This window comes from Engystomops pustulosus, chromosome 4 (assembly GCF_040894005.1).
Source record: "Engystomops pustulosus chromosome 4, aEngPut4.maternal, whole genome shotgun sequence".
NCBI lineage: Eukaryota > Metazoa > Chordata > Amphibia > Anura > Leptodactylidae > Engystomops > Engystomops pustulosus.
The window spans coordinates 136,901,581-136,920,600 of NC_092414.1; the positions used below are offsets into that span (position 1 = coordinate 136,901,581).

The window sequence follows — 19,020 nt, forward strand, 5'->3', positions numbered from 1 at the left end:
GGGATGTTGTTTTCAAATAGGGTCAGTTTTTAGGGCTTCCTACTGTACTGATCCCCGAGGGCATCTACAAATGTTTTATGGTGCCAAAAAAAATGTAAATGTCGGTACTCCAAATGTCATTGTCTTCCGAGCCCTGCCCTGTCTCCATCTTTTAGATTATTGGCATGTACCCGAGAGAAGTTGCATGATGATTTTTGGGGTGTTTGCCTCCAGTTGCATGAATTGGGTAAAATACTTTTGACACTACAATTACAAATTTTGAGAAATTGCAAAGCAAATTTTACTCGTCACCATTCAATTTGTGTTACATTTGAGCCAGGATCTTATGGGTTAAAATGCTCATACAACCCTAAATAAATTATTTGAGGGTCGCTCTTTCCTAAAATGGGGTCACTACATGGGGGTTTCTATTGTACTGGTACCTCAGGGGCACCCCAACACCAGTCTAGTGAAACGGGTGCTCCAAAAGCTAGTTTTTGATTGTCCCTTCTCCGGTCTGCTGTGTCCCCAGCCTGTAGACTATTGCTACACATGGGGCATTGCCATACCCAAAGTAAACCCACTGAATGATTTTTGGGGTGTTTATCCACAGTGGGATGAGTTGGGCTGAATACATTTGACCCAGCATCTCAGGGGTTGAAATGTTCATACAACCCTAGATAAATTCTTTGAAGGGTGCCCTTTCCTAAAATGGGGTCACTACTTGGGGGTTTCTATTGTACTGGTACACCCCAACACCAGTCTAGTGACATGGGTGCTCCAAAAGCAAAATTTCGCTCCTTCCCTTCTCAGCCCCGCCGTGTGCCTAACCTGTCAATTTTTGGCACATGTGTGGTATTGCAGTACTCGGAACAACCCAAAGAATTATGTTTGTGGTGTTTGTCTGAAGTGACATGAGTTGGACACAGTATATTAGGTGCGAAAATGACATTTTTAATATGCACCATTTACTTAGCATTAAATTTTGACCATCATGCTGGGGGTTAAAATGCTTGACACAACCCCAGATAAATTCTTTGAGGGGTCTAGTTTCCAAAATGGTATAATTTCTCAGGGGTTTCTATTGCACTGGTACCTCACGGGCCCTGCGAACATGACATGGCCCTACAAATCCAGACAGGTGAAAGTGGAGCTTCAAAAGCAAAATCTCACTCCTTCCCTTCTCATTCCTGCTGTGTACCCAGCCTGTCAATTTTTGGCACTTGTGTGTTATTGCCGTACTCGAGACGACCGGCAGAATGATTTTTGGGCTATTTGTCTAAAGTGGCATGGGTGGGATACAATATATTAGGCAGTAAAATTACATTTTTGAGATAAAACACATTTTTTACTCTGCACCATTTACTTTGCATTAGATTTTGGCCAGCGTGTTGGGGGTTAAAATGCTCACCACCAACCCCAGATAAGTCTTTGAGGGGTGTAGTTTCCAAAATGGTATAATTTCTTGGGGGGTTCTATTGCACTAGTAACTCACGGGCCCTGCGAACATGACATGGCACTCTAAATCCAAACGTGTAAAAACGGAGCTGCAAAAGCTAAATTTTGCTCCTTTCCTTCTCAGCCCTGCTTTGTGCCCAGCCTGTCAATTATTGGCACATATGTGGTATTGCCATACTCGGAACAACCTGCAGAATGATTTTTGGGGTTTGTTTAAAGTGGCATGGGTTGGGCACAATATATTAGGCACTAAAATGACATTTTTGAGATAAAAATGCATAGTTTACTCTGCACCATTTACTTTGCATTAGATTTTGGCCAGCATGTTGGGGGTTAAAATGCTCACCCCCAACCGCATGATAAATTCTTTGAGGGGGTCTAGTTTCCTAAATAGTTACATCTTTGGGAGTTTTCTATTATACTGTTACTTCAGGGGCTCTTAAAGTACACTGTGCCACCACAAAACATTTGCAGTCAAATTGGCCTTCCAAAAACCCAATGGTACAAACTCTGTTCTGGATGTCACTGTATGACTAAAGAGCAGTTGACATCCACATGTCTGGTATTACCGTACTCGGAAGAAGCAGGGCAAAAATTTTGGGATGTATATTTACCTCAAATTCCTTCTGAATTTGTCCATTTTAGGGCTAAATGAAAATAATCTTATTCAAAAATTTTAATTTCAAAATTTTCAATCCATTTTTGTTTGCTTCCAGAGAAAGATTTAAAGGGTTAACAGACTTCTCATGCTGATTTGAATAGCTTGAGATGTTAGGTTCATATAATGGTGTTACTTGAGGGGTATATAATACATAAGCCTTTATAGAGCACTTCCAAACTGAATTGGTCACTAAAAATTTAGTATTTTTCAAATCTCTTGAAAATCTTAAAAGTTGCTACTAAAACTTGAAACCTTCTCAGATCCATAAAAAAAATGGAAATGTAAAACAAATTATGGAAATAAAAATAAGACCAATGGCAAAAGGTTTCTACAAAAAAAAATTGTGGTATGACTTTTTGTCTAAAAAGTATAACATTTGAAATTTGAAAATTGTCATTATTTAAAAATTTTTCCTAAATTATTGAATTTTTACCCCCCAAAAAAGAAACTGATCACTGAAATGATAATACTAACATAAACTACAATATCTCGAGAGAAAACAATCTCAAAATCACAAGGATATCTTAAAGTGTTGAAAAGTTATTACCACAGGAAGAGAAACTGGTCAAATTTTAAGAAAAAGGTCTGAGCATTAACTTAAAAACCGGCTGCGTCATTAAGGAGTTAATATACCAACAGTTAATGAGGAAATTACTATTGTTAATACACATAATGATTATGTAGCAGATTTGATTAAGTCAGATGTAATAATGTGTGAATTTGCACAGCAAAGAAATTTGTTAAGTTTATGCTCTTTCTGATGTGAACAAGCTGATATTACAGGAAACCTACCACTTTGAAATGGCAGTTATAACCCTCAAATACCTTGCACCAGCTCAGGGTGCGAGGGTGCTGGAGCATATCTTCATTATTTGCAGAAACCACTGTATTCCTTTTTAAACTGTTTTATTCTTTACATTTCAACCACGCTTCGGCGCACCATGTGCTTGACCGTGCGTGTGTCTGATTAGGAGGTGCCGGAGAGCTCGGTGACGTCACCGGCTCCTCCTAATCAGGCACACGCATGGTCGCACGCATGGTGCGCCGAGCACATATCATGGTGCACCGAAGCGTGTTTGAAATACAGGCAGTCCCCGGATTACATAGAAGATAGAGTCTGTAGGTTTGTTCATAAGTTGAATTTGTATGTAAGTCGGAACTGTATATTTTATCATTGTAATCCCAGCCAGAACTTTTTTGGTCTCTGTGACAATTGGATTTTAAAAATGTTGGGTTGTCATAAGAATCAGGATTAACACTAAAGCTTCAATACAGACTACTGTGATAACTGTTACAACTAATCATTGTAGCCTAGGACAAAAGTACAATAAATTACCAATATCCAGAGGTCCGTTTGTAACTAGGGGTCGTATGTAAGTCGAGTGTTCTTAAGTAGGGGACCGCCTGTATAAAGAAAAAAACAGTTTAACCCTTCACGACATTTGACGTTCTATTACTGCATGGCGGGAGGTGCGTTTCCACAAAATGCAGTAATGGTACGTCATGCTTCTGGCGCCGGCTCCAGAACGGAGCCGGCGCCAGAAGCTGCGGGTGTCGGCTATATATTATAGCCGACACCCGCCTCTAACACCCGCGATCGGAGATTTCTCTGATCGCAGGTGTTAACCCCTGACACGCCGCAGTCACGCTGACCGCGGCGTGCTAGGGGCATTTGAGAAGAATCGGACCCCCCGCGGCGCTTACCGGGGGGGTCCGCTGCTCCGATCGCAGCCCCGGGACTGCCAGATCCTCTTCTGTGAGCCGGGTCCGTGCCTTCTGGCAGGACCTGGCTGTAACACACTGAGCATGCGCAGTCCTTTAAAGACACAGCGATCTATCGATTGCACCATAATCTTTCTATATTGGAAAGATATGCATTACAACAACTTAGACAAGACCCTGACCTAATAATTAGGTCTGCAGACAAAGGGAGGCAATACAGGAGGTCCCCTACTTAAGAACACCCGACTTACAGACGACCCCTAGTTACAAACGGACCTCTGGATGTTGGTAATTTACTGTACTTTAGCCCTAGGCTACAATAAACAGCTGTAACAGTTATCAGAGGTGTCTGCTATTAAGATTTATTGTTAATCCTGGTTCTTATAACAGTCCAACATTTTTAAAATCCAGTTGTCACAGAGACTAAAAATTTTTTGGCTGGGGTTACATTTATAAAATATACAGTTCAGACTTGTATACAAATCCAACATAAACATAAAGAACCTATCCTGTACATAACTCGGGTACTGCCTGTAGTAGTTTTGGATGCCCCCCTCTAGCTTTGGGAGACAGGGACATTTACCGTCGCTAAGAATCCAATCCCACAACTTTGGTTCAAAGCCATCTATTTAAAATATTGAATGAGGGGGTCTCCTTGGGAATTTTGTTTGAAAAAATGAGAGATTATTTGTTTGTGGAGGATCCAGTCACACCAGTCTTTCACTCACTCCCCAAGGTCCATAAAAATATTTTTCCACCGCCTTTAAGACCTATAGTAGCTGGAATTTGAAGGGGGGGGGGGAGACTGGGAGAGTGGCTGGACCATTTTTTACAGCCCCTTACTAGGGTTACTCCCTCGTTTTTACAGTATACAAAACACTTGTGTCATGGTTACACCCGCGATCCGTACCGAGGATCGCGGGTGTAACCTGTGCCTGCTGCCGCTGTCCCCGCTCCCCCAGGTCGGTACTTACCTCTCCCAGCTCTTGATGGCTCCGTCGCGGTCCCGTCCAGGCCGCAGGTCTGCTTCCCAACTAGGCCGCGCACGTGGATCTTCGAGTCATTCTGCAGAAGAAAAAGCCCTCCGTGTTTCCAGACGCCTCCGTATTCCTGTGCTTTTCCAGATGCCTCCGTGTTTCCCGTGTTCCTGTGGCATTTCTGTATTCCTGTGGCATTCCTGTGTTCCTGTGGCGGTCCAGTATCGCGATGACCATCCCGAGGTCCTGCCATCCCGTGGTCCTGCCATCCAGTGGTCCTGCCTTCCCGAGGTCCCTACCTTGGCTGCCACCGTGGGCCTAGTAGCACCTGTGGAGCTACCTGGTGGCTCCCCACCGCAGCAAGACCATCCCGCTTAGCGGCGGGCTCTGGCGAAGACCAGGAGTCCAATTAGACTCCACTCCCGGGTTGAGGCTAGTATCATTATCCCCTGCAGTGGCCCAGGGAGTCCACAGACTTTAGCCTCAGAGACTCTTATCATACCCCAGTGTGTAACAACCTGTTATGAATCATGAGGGATGTTAAATGGCAAAAAGATTACAAATGGGCGTCATGTGATGTAACTGCGTTGTATTCGTCCATCCCCCATGATTTGGGTCTCCAGTTTCTACGCAGACACCTTGACAGGTATAGTACATTCAGTATCGCATTAAAAGAATATTGTTTTAGCCACAACTTTTCTGCTCCAGAATAATTTCTGTTTGTTTGATGGGAAGTACAATTTGCAAGTGGAGGGAGCCCCAATAGGGGCAAAATTTTCCCCCTCCATTGCAAATATTTATATGTCCCAATGGGAAGAATTCGCCATTTTTTCATCTTCCAACTCGCACCAGGCGTCTATAGTATGGTTTGGCCGTTACATAGACGACCTGGTGAGGGTTTGGAAAGATTCTGAATCCTCTTTTTATGATTTTGTTGAATATCTCAACGATAACTCTATGAATTTGATCGATCGGCGATTCGATCACATTTTTGGATGTTACATTAATTGGGGATAAAGATAGGGTGAAGAGTATCCTTTACAGAAAAAAGAGATGGAAAGGAATGCCGCGTTGTTGGCATCCTTATGCCATGCTCCTCATGTGATTGATAACATACCGTACAGTGAATTTGTGAGACTAAGGAGAAACTGTTTAGACTATATGGATTTTAACAGAGAAAAGGTCACACTCAAGGAGAGATTATACCAAAGAGGGTATGGTAAAATTGTTGTGGAAAAGGCAGATGGTAAAACTAAATACATAGAACACGCATTACTGGTAGATAAAAACAAAACAGATGCAACAACGAGTGGGAGTAGATACAACAACAGTAAAACTAATGGTTCTAGAGCCCATTTGGTTTTTCTACAGCCTATAGCAGGCAATTTAGAGACATTAGCAAAATACCGTAGTTCATAAATACACTCCCATACTGCTACAAGATCTAACTATCTCTAAAGTTTTGGATGAAGGAATCAGATGTGTGGCTAGAAAATCCCCTACTTTAGAAAGGGTTTTTTTTACCTAGCCTTTTTAGCAGCCAAAGTCCAGATCACACTTCTCTCAACACTGTAGGATGCTATAAGTGTGGTCATCAACATCAGTTATCCCATTAAATCTTACCCCAATTGCAATATCCACAATGCAATCTATATGATCAAGTGTGTGTCACAGTCTATAGGGATTAGTCCCTTAGGACTAAGTAAGTGGACTCCCTGGACCACCGCGGGAGATAACAACCGTAGTCGCACCCGGGAGCGGAGTCTAAGTGTACTCCTGGTCTTCGCCAGAGCCCTTCACAAAGCGGGATGGTCTTGCTGCGGCGGGAGTCACCAGGTCGCTCCGCGGGTGCGACCAGGCCTGCGGCGGCAGCCAGGGTAGGGACACGGGGACCACGGGACGGCTGGCAGGACCTCTGAAGGACGGCTGGCAGGACCTCTGAAGACCACTAGGATACTGGACCGCCACAGGATTGCAGGACCGCCACAGGATTGCAGGACCGCCACAGGAACAAGGGAATCACCACAGGAACAAGGGAATCACCACAGGAACACGGGAATCACCACAGGAACACGGGAATCACCACAGGAACAAGAAGGCGTATGGAAATGCTCAGGAAGGCTTTCACTCCAGAAGAATGACCTGAAGATCCGGCAGGGGATGCTGAGAGTCGCCAGGCTATATAGCCGAGCCAGGAATGCCAGAGCCAATAAGGAGGACGCTGGCCCTTTAAGGCTGGGAGAAGTCTGTGCGCTCCCCCTTTTGTGGCAGGAGCACGCGACTGCATGAAAGAAGCATGCGGCCTACACCCTGGGAGCAAGAGTGCAGGCCGGAGCCAGGAGAGGTAAGTGAGAGCTGGGGAGTGGGGACCGCGGCAGCAAGCACGGGTACACCCTCAATCCGTACCGAGGCTCGCGGGTGTAACCGTGACAGTGTGGGGAATGTAATAAACAAATTACAAACTACAGGCCCCCCTTAAAGTCAGGATCAGGCGTCATTTGTCTGATATTACAAATGAGGCAGTATGTGTTTCTGCGGCCACCAAACGTTTTAGGAAAGTACATTAAAAAAAATAAAATTAAATTAAAAAATCAACCCGTCATTTTTTGTGGATGGGAATTGATAAAGTTACACGCCACATTAGGGGTGGTAACATTAAAACTTCTCAACCGAGAAACTTTTTGGATTTTTGTTATTGAGTCTGAATAAGAGGCAGGATCTTATCCTTAGGGTACATTCACACAGCAGTATGCCCGCCGTGCGGGCACACCACCGTGTGCTTGAGAGGAGGAGGAGGCGGCCCCTCCTCCCTCCATAGAGAATAGCGGCGCACGGCCGCCGAAGATAGAGCGTGCTCTTTTTGCGGTGTGCGGGCCGGATCGGTGCCACACATGTGTGGCACCGTATCTGCGGCGCGCCGCTATTGCCGTCTATGGGGACGTACATGCGGCCGCATGTACGTCCCCGCAGACGGCCATGTGAATGTGCCCTTATCTATATATATATATATATATATTACTCACCGGCCACTTTATTAGGTACACCTGTCCAACTGCTCGTTAACACTCTAATCAGCCAATCACATGGCGGCAATTCAGTACATTTAGGCATGTAGACATGGTCAAGACAATCTCCTGCAGTTCAAACCGAGCATCAGTACGGGGAAGAAAGGTGATTTGAGTGCCTTTGAACGTGGCATGGTTGTTGGTGCCAGAAGGACTGGTCTGAGTATTTCAGAAACTGCTGATCTACTGGGATTTTCACGCACAACCATCTCTAGGGTTTACAGAGAATGGTCCGAAAAAGAAAAAACATCCAGTGAGCGGCAGTTCTGTGGGCGGAAATGCCTTGTTGATGCCAGAGGTCAGAGGAGAATGGGCAGACTTGTTCGAGCTGATGGAAAGGCAACAGTGACTAAAATCGCCACCCGTTACAACCAAGGTAGGCAGAAGATCATCTCAGAACGCACAGTACGTCGAACTTTGAGGCAGATGGGCTACAGCAGCAGAAGCCCACACCAGGTGCCACTCCTTTCAGCTAGGAACAGGAAACTGAGGCTACAATTTGCACAAGCTCATCGAAATTGGACAGTAGAAGATTGGAAAAACGTTGCCTGGTCTGATGAGTTTCGATTTCTGCTGCGACATTCGGATGGTAGGGTCAGAATTTGGCGTCAACAACGTGAAAGCATGGATCCATCCTGCCTTGTATCAATGGTTCAGGCTGGTGGTGGTGGTGTCATGTTGTGGGGAATATTTTCTTGGCACTCTTTGGGCCCCTTGGTACCAATTGAGCATTGTTGCAATGGCACAGCCTACCTGAGTATTGTTGCTGACCATGTCCATCCCTTTATGACCACAATGTACCCAACATCTGATGGCTACTTACAGCAGGATAATGCGCCATGTCATAAAGCTGGAATCATCTCAGACTGGTTTCTTGAACATGACAATGAGTTCACTGTACTCAAATGGCCTCCACAGTCACCAGATCTCAATCCAATAGAGCATTTTTGAGATGTGGATCATGGATGTGCAGCCGACAAATCTGCGGCAACTGTGTGATGCCATCATGTCAATATGGACCAAAATCTCTGAGGAATGCTTCCAGCACCTTGTTGAATCTATGCCACGAAGAATTGAGGCAGTTCTGAAGGCAAAAGGGGGTCCAACCCGCTACTAGCATGGTGTACCTAATAAAGTGGCCGGTGAGTATATATATATATATAGATATATACTTGCAACATATAGATATATACTTGCAACATCCCCCACCGGGGCCTAGACTTTTTCTTTTGGGGCCTGGAGACAGCCGGGGCCCGGAATACCGGAGTGGCTGGCGGTTGCGGCCTAGGCACGCTAGTGTCACGGTGCTTGGTATGGGGACCTGAGGGCTGTCCTACAGCCTGGCAGGTCTCCAGAAGGTGGTGTTGGAAAGAAATGAGGGAGAGTCTGTTATAGTGGTTCTCCCTGGGGCAACCCTTTGGGGTCTGGAGTATGAGTCCCTGTGTAGTGGATAGGGTGCCCGTGATGGTGACAGCCGTAGTAGCAGGGATCAGACGGAGGCAGACATTGTCTAAAAGCAACTTACAGTTCTTTATTGGAACCAACAGGAACAGTGGATAACGAGCCAAACGAATATTGACAAATAGGAAAATGCTGGGGATGCACTTGGAGAGGGAACCACAGGGATTGATCACCAGCTTGGATGCAGGGGCAGGCTGGGAGATAGCTATGTCCTAGTAGGATGCTTCAGCTTGTCCTGGGTTACTTCAGATATCACCCTTGAAGGTAGGATGATACCCCTTTTTCTCTCACTAACTCTTCAGAGATGCTCAGGCAATCGTCTGGCTCTCCTCTGTCTGACTAGACTGGTCTGATCTGGTTTACTGGCTGCACTGTACTGGTCTCCCTCAGAGACCAACTGAACTAGTCTGTCTGACTGACTCTTGTCAGTCTTCCTCTGACTGACTCCTGTCAGACTAACCTCTTGACTGACTGTCTTGTCAGTCTGCTCTGACTGGATTAACTCTAGAAGTTTCCTGACCAGGAGTTTTATCACTCCCCCTGGTCAGGTGGTGGTTACTCCTCCAATGACATCCCAGCTTACAATATAACATTAGAACAGATGTGATTGGCTGATGGAATGACATCACATTAAACAATTAACTCCTGCCTTACTAGGCAGGATCTACCGCTGCAGTGTTCCCCGTGTTGTGTAGTGACCTGCTGTGGGGTTGAACAGACTCCACACAGGTTGCAAGCTACATATTGGGACGTATTCGCAACAACCCCTCTGCTTTGTATCGGCAGGGGTGTTGCATATATATATATATAAAAAAGGTTGTAGCAGCACTCAGTATAAATGTAAATATAAAAAAAATACATCATCTAAGAACAACCTCAAGAAAACTCAACCACATACTCTACAAAGATGACCGACTATAGACAATGGGGCTCATTTACTTACGCAGTCCTGTCAATATCCCCGCTGTGTGTTGTCCGACAATCGGTTTTTAGTGTCCGTCTACTGTCTATTTATGGCCTTATCCAACAATCTGACACTAATTGACCCAGAATTCTGGAATGTTTTCTCTTGATGGGGCACATGTATCTTAAGCTTGGCTTTGAGCACCTACTTTTTTTTGTTTGGCTTTTCTACTACATGTGGTCGTCAGGTCTTTATTGAATTTGTGACTTACCAAAATGCACCAAAAAGTCGCAAACAGCTCTAAGCTGTTTTCTATACCTGGCGTAGTCACAATATAAAAAAGTTGCACCTTTCAAAGCTGGAAACCTGGAAAAAGCCAAGCCAAAAATGACACGGATTCTAATGTGAAACTAACCTAATACTTATTTCACACGAATGCTGTCTTTTTTTTTTTTTCAAACAGGGAATTAAAAATGCATTCATGTTTTCTGCTTTGTCTTTTAGGCAAGTACCATATTCGTATACAAGAATATATGAACGGGTGAGTGAGAAAAGCTGCGTATGTAGTTGAGGCCTATGCCACGCATGTGATTTCATGACCCGCAGAGAAGGGGGTCCAGTGACCGTGGGCTCGTGTTTTTGTCACTAGTCGTTCAATTTGATAAGTATGTGTTTTTATAAAAGTTGTAGACTCTCACAATGCTCCAGTAATAATTGGACAGAAGTTGTCATTCCGAGCGCTCGTCACTAACTTCCTGCCTGGCCTAACAGCCAATCCGTGTGAGTACAGGAAGTCCGCTGTCTGACATGTTGGTACACCCCGAGGTGAAGTAAACCGGAAGTGTTTTGTACCGGAGATGTCTGACATGTTGGTACACCCCGAGGTGAAGTAACCGGAAGTGTTTTGTACCGGAGATGGATCCGGGTATGCACGGTTGACCTGCGGAGAGCAGACACGTCAGTCGCACCTCCCGGTTGCTTACCGTCTTGTGGAAAGCCTGGGAGGTAAGTATTAGTACTGCTTCTATATAGCATGGTGTCTGTTCCGGATAGGAAGGACTGACAAGTAGTATTGGTTTCTGGACGTCATGCACGGGTGCATATAATGGCAATTGATGAAGTTCTATACACCCCGAGGTTTACAGTGACAGCTCTGATGTCATATCTATAGATGTATCTAATCTGGGTACAGTTTTGTTCTCTTTGTAGATTGAACCATATAGCAATATTCATGCAATAACAATGCAGAGATATTCACCTAATAAGTGAATAAATATAATTTGCTTGTAACTAATATAGTGGTAAATATTTGCACATTGGAGCACATTTAAGTTTAGGCACTTCTAGATGTAAGCTGCTTGCACAGGTATTTACGAAGTTTTCGAACCACTAATGTGTAACACAAGACCTTTTTGTGGCGCAGCTGCACTAGCCACCATACAAATGCTGCTCATTTGGACCGTGCGCCGGATTTAACATGCAAAGTCTGTTGCACGCCCTATGTTAAAGATACACCACAAAAACTTGGTGAACTCTCTCGACAGAAATCATGAATCTATCTGTCAAACCCAGCATTATACACAGCAGAGCACTTTTAGTGCAGTTTCCCACATTCATAGTAAATGTACCCCATCATCTTGTTTTCTTTTTGTGATGGTGATGTTTGAAGTTTAGAGTGTGTGGTCAGAACTGCTGACAGTCCCATAGAATAAAATAGAACATTGCTGTATTTATATGGGACACTAATGAAGCAGGTTCAGATCCACTAGGAAAGTTATAAAAACTGAAAAAACAGTGTTCAAGTCTTACACTGCAAATGGCTTGTTTGACTTGGGTTCTACTTTGAATTTCTTTGTTAATTTTCTGCAGGGTGAGCAACTGACTTGTTACCATGGAGAAGCTGGGTATGAATTTTGGAGGAGGCCCTAGCAAGAAAGAACTTCAAGAGTTGGTGGAGACGCAGAGGAAGCAGCTACTTCAATATCAGACTCGTTTAAAAGATGTTGTGCGAGCATACAAGAGTCTCTTAAAAGAAAAAGAGGCTTTAGAGGCCAGTCTTCATGTGCTGTCCACTACACAGGAGCCAGGAACGCTATCTACAGATGTTGAGGAGCCACTTGATGACCAGCATTCCATACACAGTGAAGACAGTGTAGATACAGCGGGAAGCATACCCAGTGCCAGAGGTGGAGAAACCAGTGAAGATGAAAGACCAGAGCTTGCCCAGCACATCAGTGGTTTAGAGGAGGCAAGCGGTTCTGAAAGTGGGGTCAGTACAGCCAGCGGAGATGGTGGTCCTTCTACTACAGCAGATACAGACAGAAGGATAGTGCAGCTAAAAAACCAGCTTGCCACGTTAACCAGGTGACTTTCCCATTCCAAGTAAATTATTTAAGTAGTCCCCATTTGCTTTATATTGCATTCATTAGTGATACTTGTGTTATTTTCAGAACCCTATTTTGTACACCTTTGAAAACGGATTTAAATGTATTTGTTGCAAAGTGGCAACATTGCTGCATGAAACAAATTATTTTGGTAGCCTGACTGACTTTCATAAATATTTATACTTTTCTAAAAGAGAGTGGGGGACATTTACTATGGTGTTTCCGCCAGTTTTGTGGCGCTTTCACCGCATCTTCTGCTCTCCTACCTATTTATTAGCTGGCGGGGACAGAAAAAATAACTTTTTCCTCCTGCTCCGACTCTTCTCTGAAAAGGGGCGTGGCTTTGACGGAGTGGAAACTCAGACACAGTTAATATGTGTCACAGTCATTTTTGGACGCTGTAAACTGGCGTAAAGTAGACCAAAAGAAATTTGGTCTAGCAGGGACACAAAACAGTGCTATTGCACTGTTGCCTGTTCTCTGACTGTTGGACACATTTCTGGTTCTCGGGACAGATTTTGGTCCCAGGGACAGAAAATGGTCTCGGCGCCAGAAAGTATCTGCACAGCTCCACAATATTAAATGTGTATCTTCTTACCGAGAGCAGGTCGGTAACAAAGCCAATGCAGACACCAACACTTTATGTAAATGTCCCGCAGTGTGTTGCCAGTTTTGTGCATGCAAACATGTGACAGATCTAGTTGTGTTAAGTTGAAAGGAGTTGAAACATACCCATGTGAGCTTTTACAAAAAATTATGGCTACAAGTACAAGCAATCCTCCTCATTTTTCCGCTAGTGACAGCTGTAGGTGCTGTAGAATAGCTCAGAGTTCTGCAATCCTCCACTGAAGGACTTTTGGGAATTTCATAATTTTTATGCAGGGACAAACGTGTCTTCTGAAGCCTTTCCTCTAATTAGGTCTGTTGTTTAGCATCCTCAACCTACAAGAAAGTGTTTGAAGTTCTTTGTGTTATCTTAAAAGACAAAAAAGATGTTTGCTTGTTATTAACAGATCATTTGCAAGCTTTTTTTTTTTTTTTGTCAATGTCTATCCTTTTGTTTTTTTGAAATTCCAATATCTCATGTATGAAAATTCACTTTTTACTAAATAAAAACATGTTTTGTACAACATTTGGTTAATCTATAACTTCAAACTTTTTTGTATTTTCAGTGCTTTGGCCACTGTTACTCAAGAGAAGTCACGCATGGAAGCTTCGTACCAAGCAGACAAAAGAAAGGCGAAACAAGAGATGGAGGAAATGGCACAAACAATGGAGGAAGAGCACAACATCTTACGTGGGGAGATTGAGGGCCTACAGGCTCAGCTGGCGGAGAACAGGGCCAAACTTATTAATCAGCAACATGATCGAGCGCAAGAGCAGGCAGACCATGCAGTAATGCTGAAGGAGTTACAGCGTTTACTCCAAGGAGAAAGAGACCAGAGGCAAGAGGTGGAGCTGCGTCTGGAGGAAGCAAGACAAGAACTTGCAGGTAGATCTGAACTTGTAGTTCGAGTTGAGGCAGCAGAAGAACATTCCAAAAAGTTCCGTAAAGAAATTGAAGAGCTGAAAAAGGAACTTCTTGAGGCCAGAAGACAAAGATCAGAGCCTGATCCAATGGTTCAGAAGCTACAGGAAGAGCTTTGTGCAGTGAAGAAAGATCTGGAAGGTCAGCTACAAGATGAGAGACGTAAGGTATGTTCTTTGGATCAGTAGTGTCCACAGATGGGTTTCAGAGGGAAAAAATGAGACGTTGCCTTGGGAACGATTGGATCACAAAGTATATCAGAAAGTTGACTGCTTCTCCAGGAAAATGATAATCATAAAAATAGTCATACTGACCTAAGCACCCACTATTCTGTTTTTAATGCTACACGATTTTCCCAGCACTCTGAACTTTTTCTGGTTCAGCAATGACCTCTCAACATAGGGGATTGTCATTGATTCTACCAGTCACTATTACAGTCAGTGATTGGCTACGGCGCCTGTGCCTGGGCGCTAACACTTTTTTTTTTTTTTAGGTATCCTTTAGGTATTTGACTTTCACATAATTTTGGAGCTTCTCTATGAACAGTTATTTCAGTGATTGAGATTATCAGAAATATAATAAAATGGATATAGCCTAAAATTTCAGCTTTTAAAAATACAAATGATAAACCTTTAAAATAGAAATCTTCCAATAGTAACTGGACACAATAAGATTATTCTAATCATTGCATGGCATGCCTGAATTGATGAGAAGATCTGCGGTTTTCCACAAAGTACTGATTGCTAAATACACCATTCAGTGAGAGGGACAGCATTCTGGTACGGACAAGGAGAGGGCTTCCTGTCTGCTCAGGCAGAGTTTTGAAGAGAGCCAGAGCTGTAAATCAAAATAGGGAGTCAATGTTCACTGGCCACCTGAAGAATACATGGCTGTTCTAGTCAGAATATGACTTTTTATACTCATTTGCATAAGGTACAGAGCCTCGGTGGCAGATAGTTTTAGGTCATATAGGGAGGACTTTTAACCCTTTACCAGCAGATATTACTGGTGTGAGGGGTATGTTAAATTGATGTATAGGATAAAACATGGCTGCTTTCTTCCATGTATTGGTACCATGCTTTCCTTATGTTTTGATGAGTATTTTGCTTAATATGCTACATTTGATAGAGTAGAGACACAGTTGACCACCTTCTTGTGTTTATGAAAGAGAAAATGTGTTATTGCTTTTATAGGACACCTATATGTGATAACATGAACTTCTGCACTTTGTTTCAGAGGCTGGAGGAAGATCATCACAGTCAAGAGAGGTTTCTGCAAGAGGAGGAAAGGATACGCTCCCTTGAGTCTCAAGTATCTGAGTTGTCCGAGCTTTTGGGAGCAGCAGAGACATCCAAACAAAGGGACCAAGTTACTATTCGTAAACTACGAGAGCGCCTCCTTCAGCTAGAAACTGAGAACAAAACAATTGCTATGGCCACTTCAATACATCCTCCATCTGAAACCCTTGTCATGAAATCTTCAGTGGGTGAGGACAATGAGGAGAGTTCTGAGCAGCGTGGATCAGCTATATTTTACCAACAAGAGCTCCAGCAGGTAAAAGAAGAATTTGAGCGTTACAAAGCCCGAGCTCAAGGAGTACTAAGAACCAAAGGGGCCCGTGAAGGAGAGCTGGAAGCTGGCAAGCAGAAATTGGCAGATTTGAAAGAAAAGTACCTCACCCTAAGATTGTCTTCTGAAGAAGCAGAGAGTAAATACAAAGCAGAAATGGAGGCTGCACGCAAGGAACTTGTACTGTTAGCTCAGACTCACCGACAGGAGCTTGAACAAGTGCGGAAAGAAAGTCGGGAGAATATAGCTAGAATGGAGGAAGAGTTGAGACAACACAGAGAACGTGTTTTGGCTGTGCTAAATGAGAAAGAACAAGAACTTGAAAGGTTGAGAGAAAGCAAGATTCCACTTAGCATATGTCCACCTTCACCAGACCCCTTAGAGAATGGCTTAGAACTTCCTACAAACAATTCATCTGCTTTTCTTGTATATGTAGATCAACTGTCTCATAAAGAAGCAGAGATTGGGAACCTTCGTCGCAAAAAACATGAACTTGAGGCAGAATTGCAAAGCATGCAAGAACGGTTAGCAGAGAAAAATGAGGAGACTCATACTTTACATGAGCAGGTTGAAAAGGCAATGCGAGACAAAAGCAGGGAGGGTGCAAACTTGGAATATTTGAAAAATGTTTTGTTGGGATTCTTGACACTTTCAGATCCCCTGGGTAGACAACATACATTAAGTGCACTTCTGACTGTGCTTCATTTCTCCCCAGAAGAGAAAAAAGCTGCACTCAGAGCACAGGATGGCAGTCGGTGGTGGGCAGGTGCTAAGAGGTGATGTAACATCACTAAACCAGGGTATTAAAACATTATTATATATGACAGCACTTTTACCAAGTGATTTTTGACATTTTCTGAACTATGTAGTATTTTATATTTTGGGACCATTAATATATGCTGACCTTGCTGGGTTTTAGGGACGCCATGTCATATGTAACTTGTAAAATTTGCATCCTCCTGTGTAAGGTTTATTTGTTTTAATATTCTGTTAATAATGTAAAGAAATAACTATCTTCAGTATTGTAAACCATCGGTAAAAATTTATCGGTCACGCTTTTGTTTGGAAACGGCATTGACAGCTTGCAAGAAAAAAAAAACATTCTCTAGATTCTGGGGGAAGTATAGGACATTTCAGTCAAAATCTGCAGATGATAGTCTGAAAATTCAAGTAATTGTACCCTTAGGACTCTCACAGGAATAGCCCAATGAGGAGTGAATGCTGTTCCCCTCTCTCCTTTTCCATAGGGAGCCATGAAGCCCGTCAGTACATGTGGGTAAAGATAAAGCATGCTTTATCTTTTTTCCTGTGGACGGTGCAATATAATAACACACGTGAACTCGCTGTACCATAAGCGTCTATGGAGACCATTAAAATTGTGTGAAAGGGGCCTTTCAATGCATTGTTTTAGCTAATCCAGTGTGTGAGCGGGGAACAAATTAAATCTTTGCTACATTGTCTACTGGGATAGAGAAAGTTTTCCCCATCTAAAATGGCTTGTTAGACCTAAAGAGGAGAAACGGATGTTAAAGGAAAGCTACCATTTAGAAAAGTAAAAAAAAAAAAAAAATGCCCAACTCCACTCCTCTTGATGTTTATGCGGGCGCTGTCCTCTGCTGGGGTCATCTAGAAAAGAACCTTATAATTAGCAGCATGGAGATGTCCAGCTCTCTGGGCTGCTAATTATGCACAGCATAATATATAAAAGCCATCCCAAAAATATAAGCCGAGGCCCCAAATTTTGCCACAAAAAACTGCTCCAGCTGATGGCCGGGCCCCTGCCCCAGCTGCTGGCCCTGTTTGCCCAATTCCTAAAAAAAAAAGTCAAAACAACGCCTCCCCCCTCCTCCGCAGGTCTTCTCTTCCGTCTGACAGCAGCAGGTCCATGTGATCCTGGGGGGGGGGGGGGGGGGACGTCGGAAAGGTGAGTTGACTTTTTTTTTTTTTTTTTCCTTGACTCCAGTATAAGCCGAGTTTGAGTTTTTCAGCACATTTTCTGTGCTGAAAAACTCGACTCATACTCGGGTATATACGATAAATTAAAATTACATTTACATTTGTAAAAAATCGTGATTTTTCTGCTAGTCAGGTAAAACTTAAATCTAACAAATTATGGATTTGTCAGCATTTTCTGTAAATATAATAAAGACATGATTTTAATCAGCCGGCTATGCTGTACATTTATCTCTGCTTCTATATAGGCAAGATTTGTAGATAGATTGCTGACAAGTGTTTTATCCCATAGGCAAATTACAGTGGTTGTCTGCATTCATGTACACTGCAAACCTTTTACAGGCAAATTGCCCCAAAAACTCATAAACATTGTTAACGGTACAACGGCACCAGCTTTTACCCCACTAAACGAACAGTACGCTCATATAAAATATCTTTTCTAAAATTCCCTCTTTAGTTTACCTATATAATAAAATAAATCAGGGCAGCACGGTGGCTGAGTGGGTAGCACTACTTCCTTGCAGCGCTGAGTTTATATGTTCTCTCCGTGTTTCCGTGGATTTCCTCCAAGTCCTCCGGTTTCCTCACACAAGCCAACGATATACTGGAAGTTTGATTAGATTGTGAGCCCCATGGGGACAGGGACCAATGTAGCAAGCTTTGTACAGCGCTGTGTAATCTGTAGGCGCTATATAAATTATTATTAAATCACCTCCCACGAGAGAAGTATCTATAACCTTTGTATCATATTGTTAACAATGACAATCTTTTCTTTCAAATATCTGGTCACATGTCATCTTGTGGTTCTATGAGCCAAACACAAGAGGTGCATTCGGACAAAGTTGAAAATGCGAGCTGCAGAAACGTTTCCAATTTCCACTATTACTTTACCCAGGAGTATCTCTGGTACTGTAGATCACAGAATAAAAATGCTGATTTGAAGATGAGATTCTGATCTTTGATATAAGGTGCAATATAGCCCAAGATATGGGTCTCTGAAGCAATGCTACCCCTCCAGTCTCTAAAAGGGGAGTTCCATAAGGAACTCTCCTCAGCTCATGCCTTTGGAGTTTGTTACTTTTATTAACTGGGAAAAAGGTGAGTTTTGGATGAGAGAATGCTATAATCGATGTCACATACCTTACATGAATGCTGGTAATTTTGTTTTGTTAAAATTCTTAAAGGGGCCATTAAACCCCTTCATGACGACGGGTCATTGGTGCCTGAATTTTCAGATTAATCTTTAACCTCTTGCCTCTGATGCTCTTTTTCGAAAAAAAAACCTATATTGCTACCTGTGAGGCACTATCTTCTATCTCAGGGGCCACTCCATCATCCAGACATTGCCAACCTGAAGTT

General features: G+C 43.3%; 1 protein-coding gene across 1 annotated transcript; it reads left to right on the top strand.

Annotated features, from left to right (window-relative positions):
- The first annotated feature begins 11,075 nt into the window (after positions 1–11,075).
- On the top strand, positions 11,076–17,323 carry GCC1 (GRIP and coiled-coil domain containing 1). The gene is made up of 4 exons (XM_072147583.1): positions 11,076–11,232; positions 12,097–12,591; positions 13,784–14,306; positions 15,376–17,323. The coding sequence occupies exons 2-4, from the start codon at positions 12,119–12,121 to the stop codon at positions 16,486–16,488; spliced, it is 2,109 nt and encodes a 702-aa protein (XP_072003684.1). The 5' UTR covers positions 11,076–11,232; positions 12,097–12,118; the 3' UTR covers positions 16,489–17,323.
- The last annotated feature ends 1,697 nt before the right edge of the window (positions 17,324–19,020 follow it).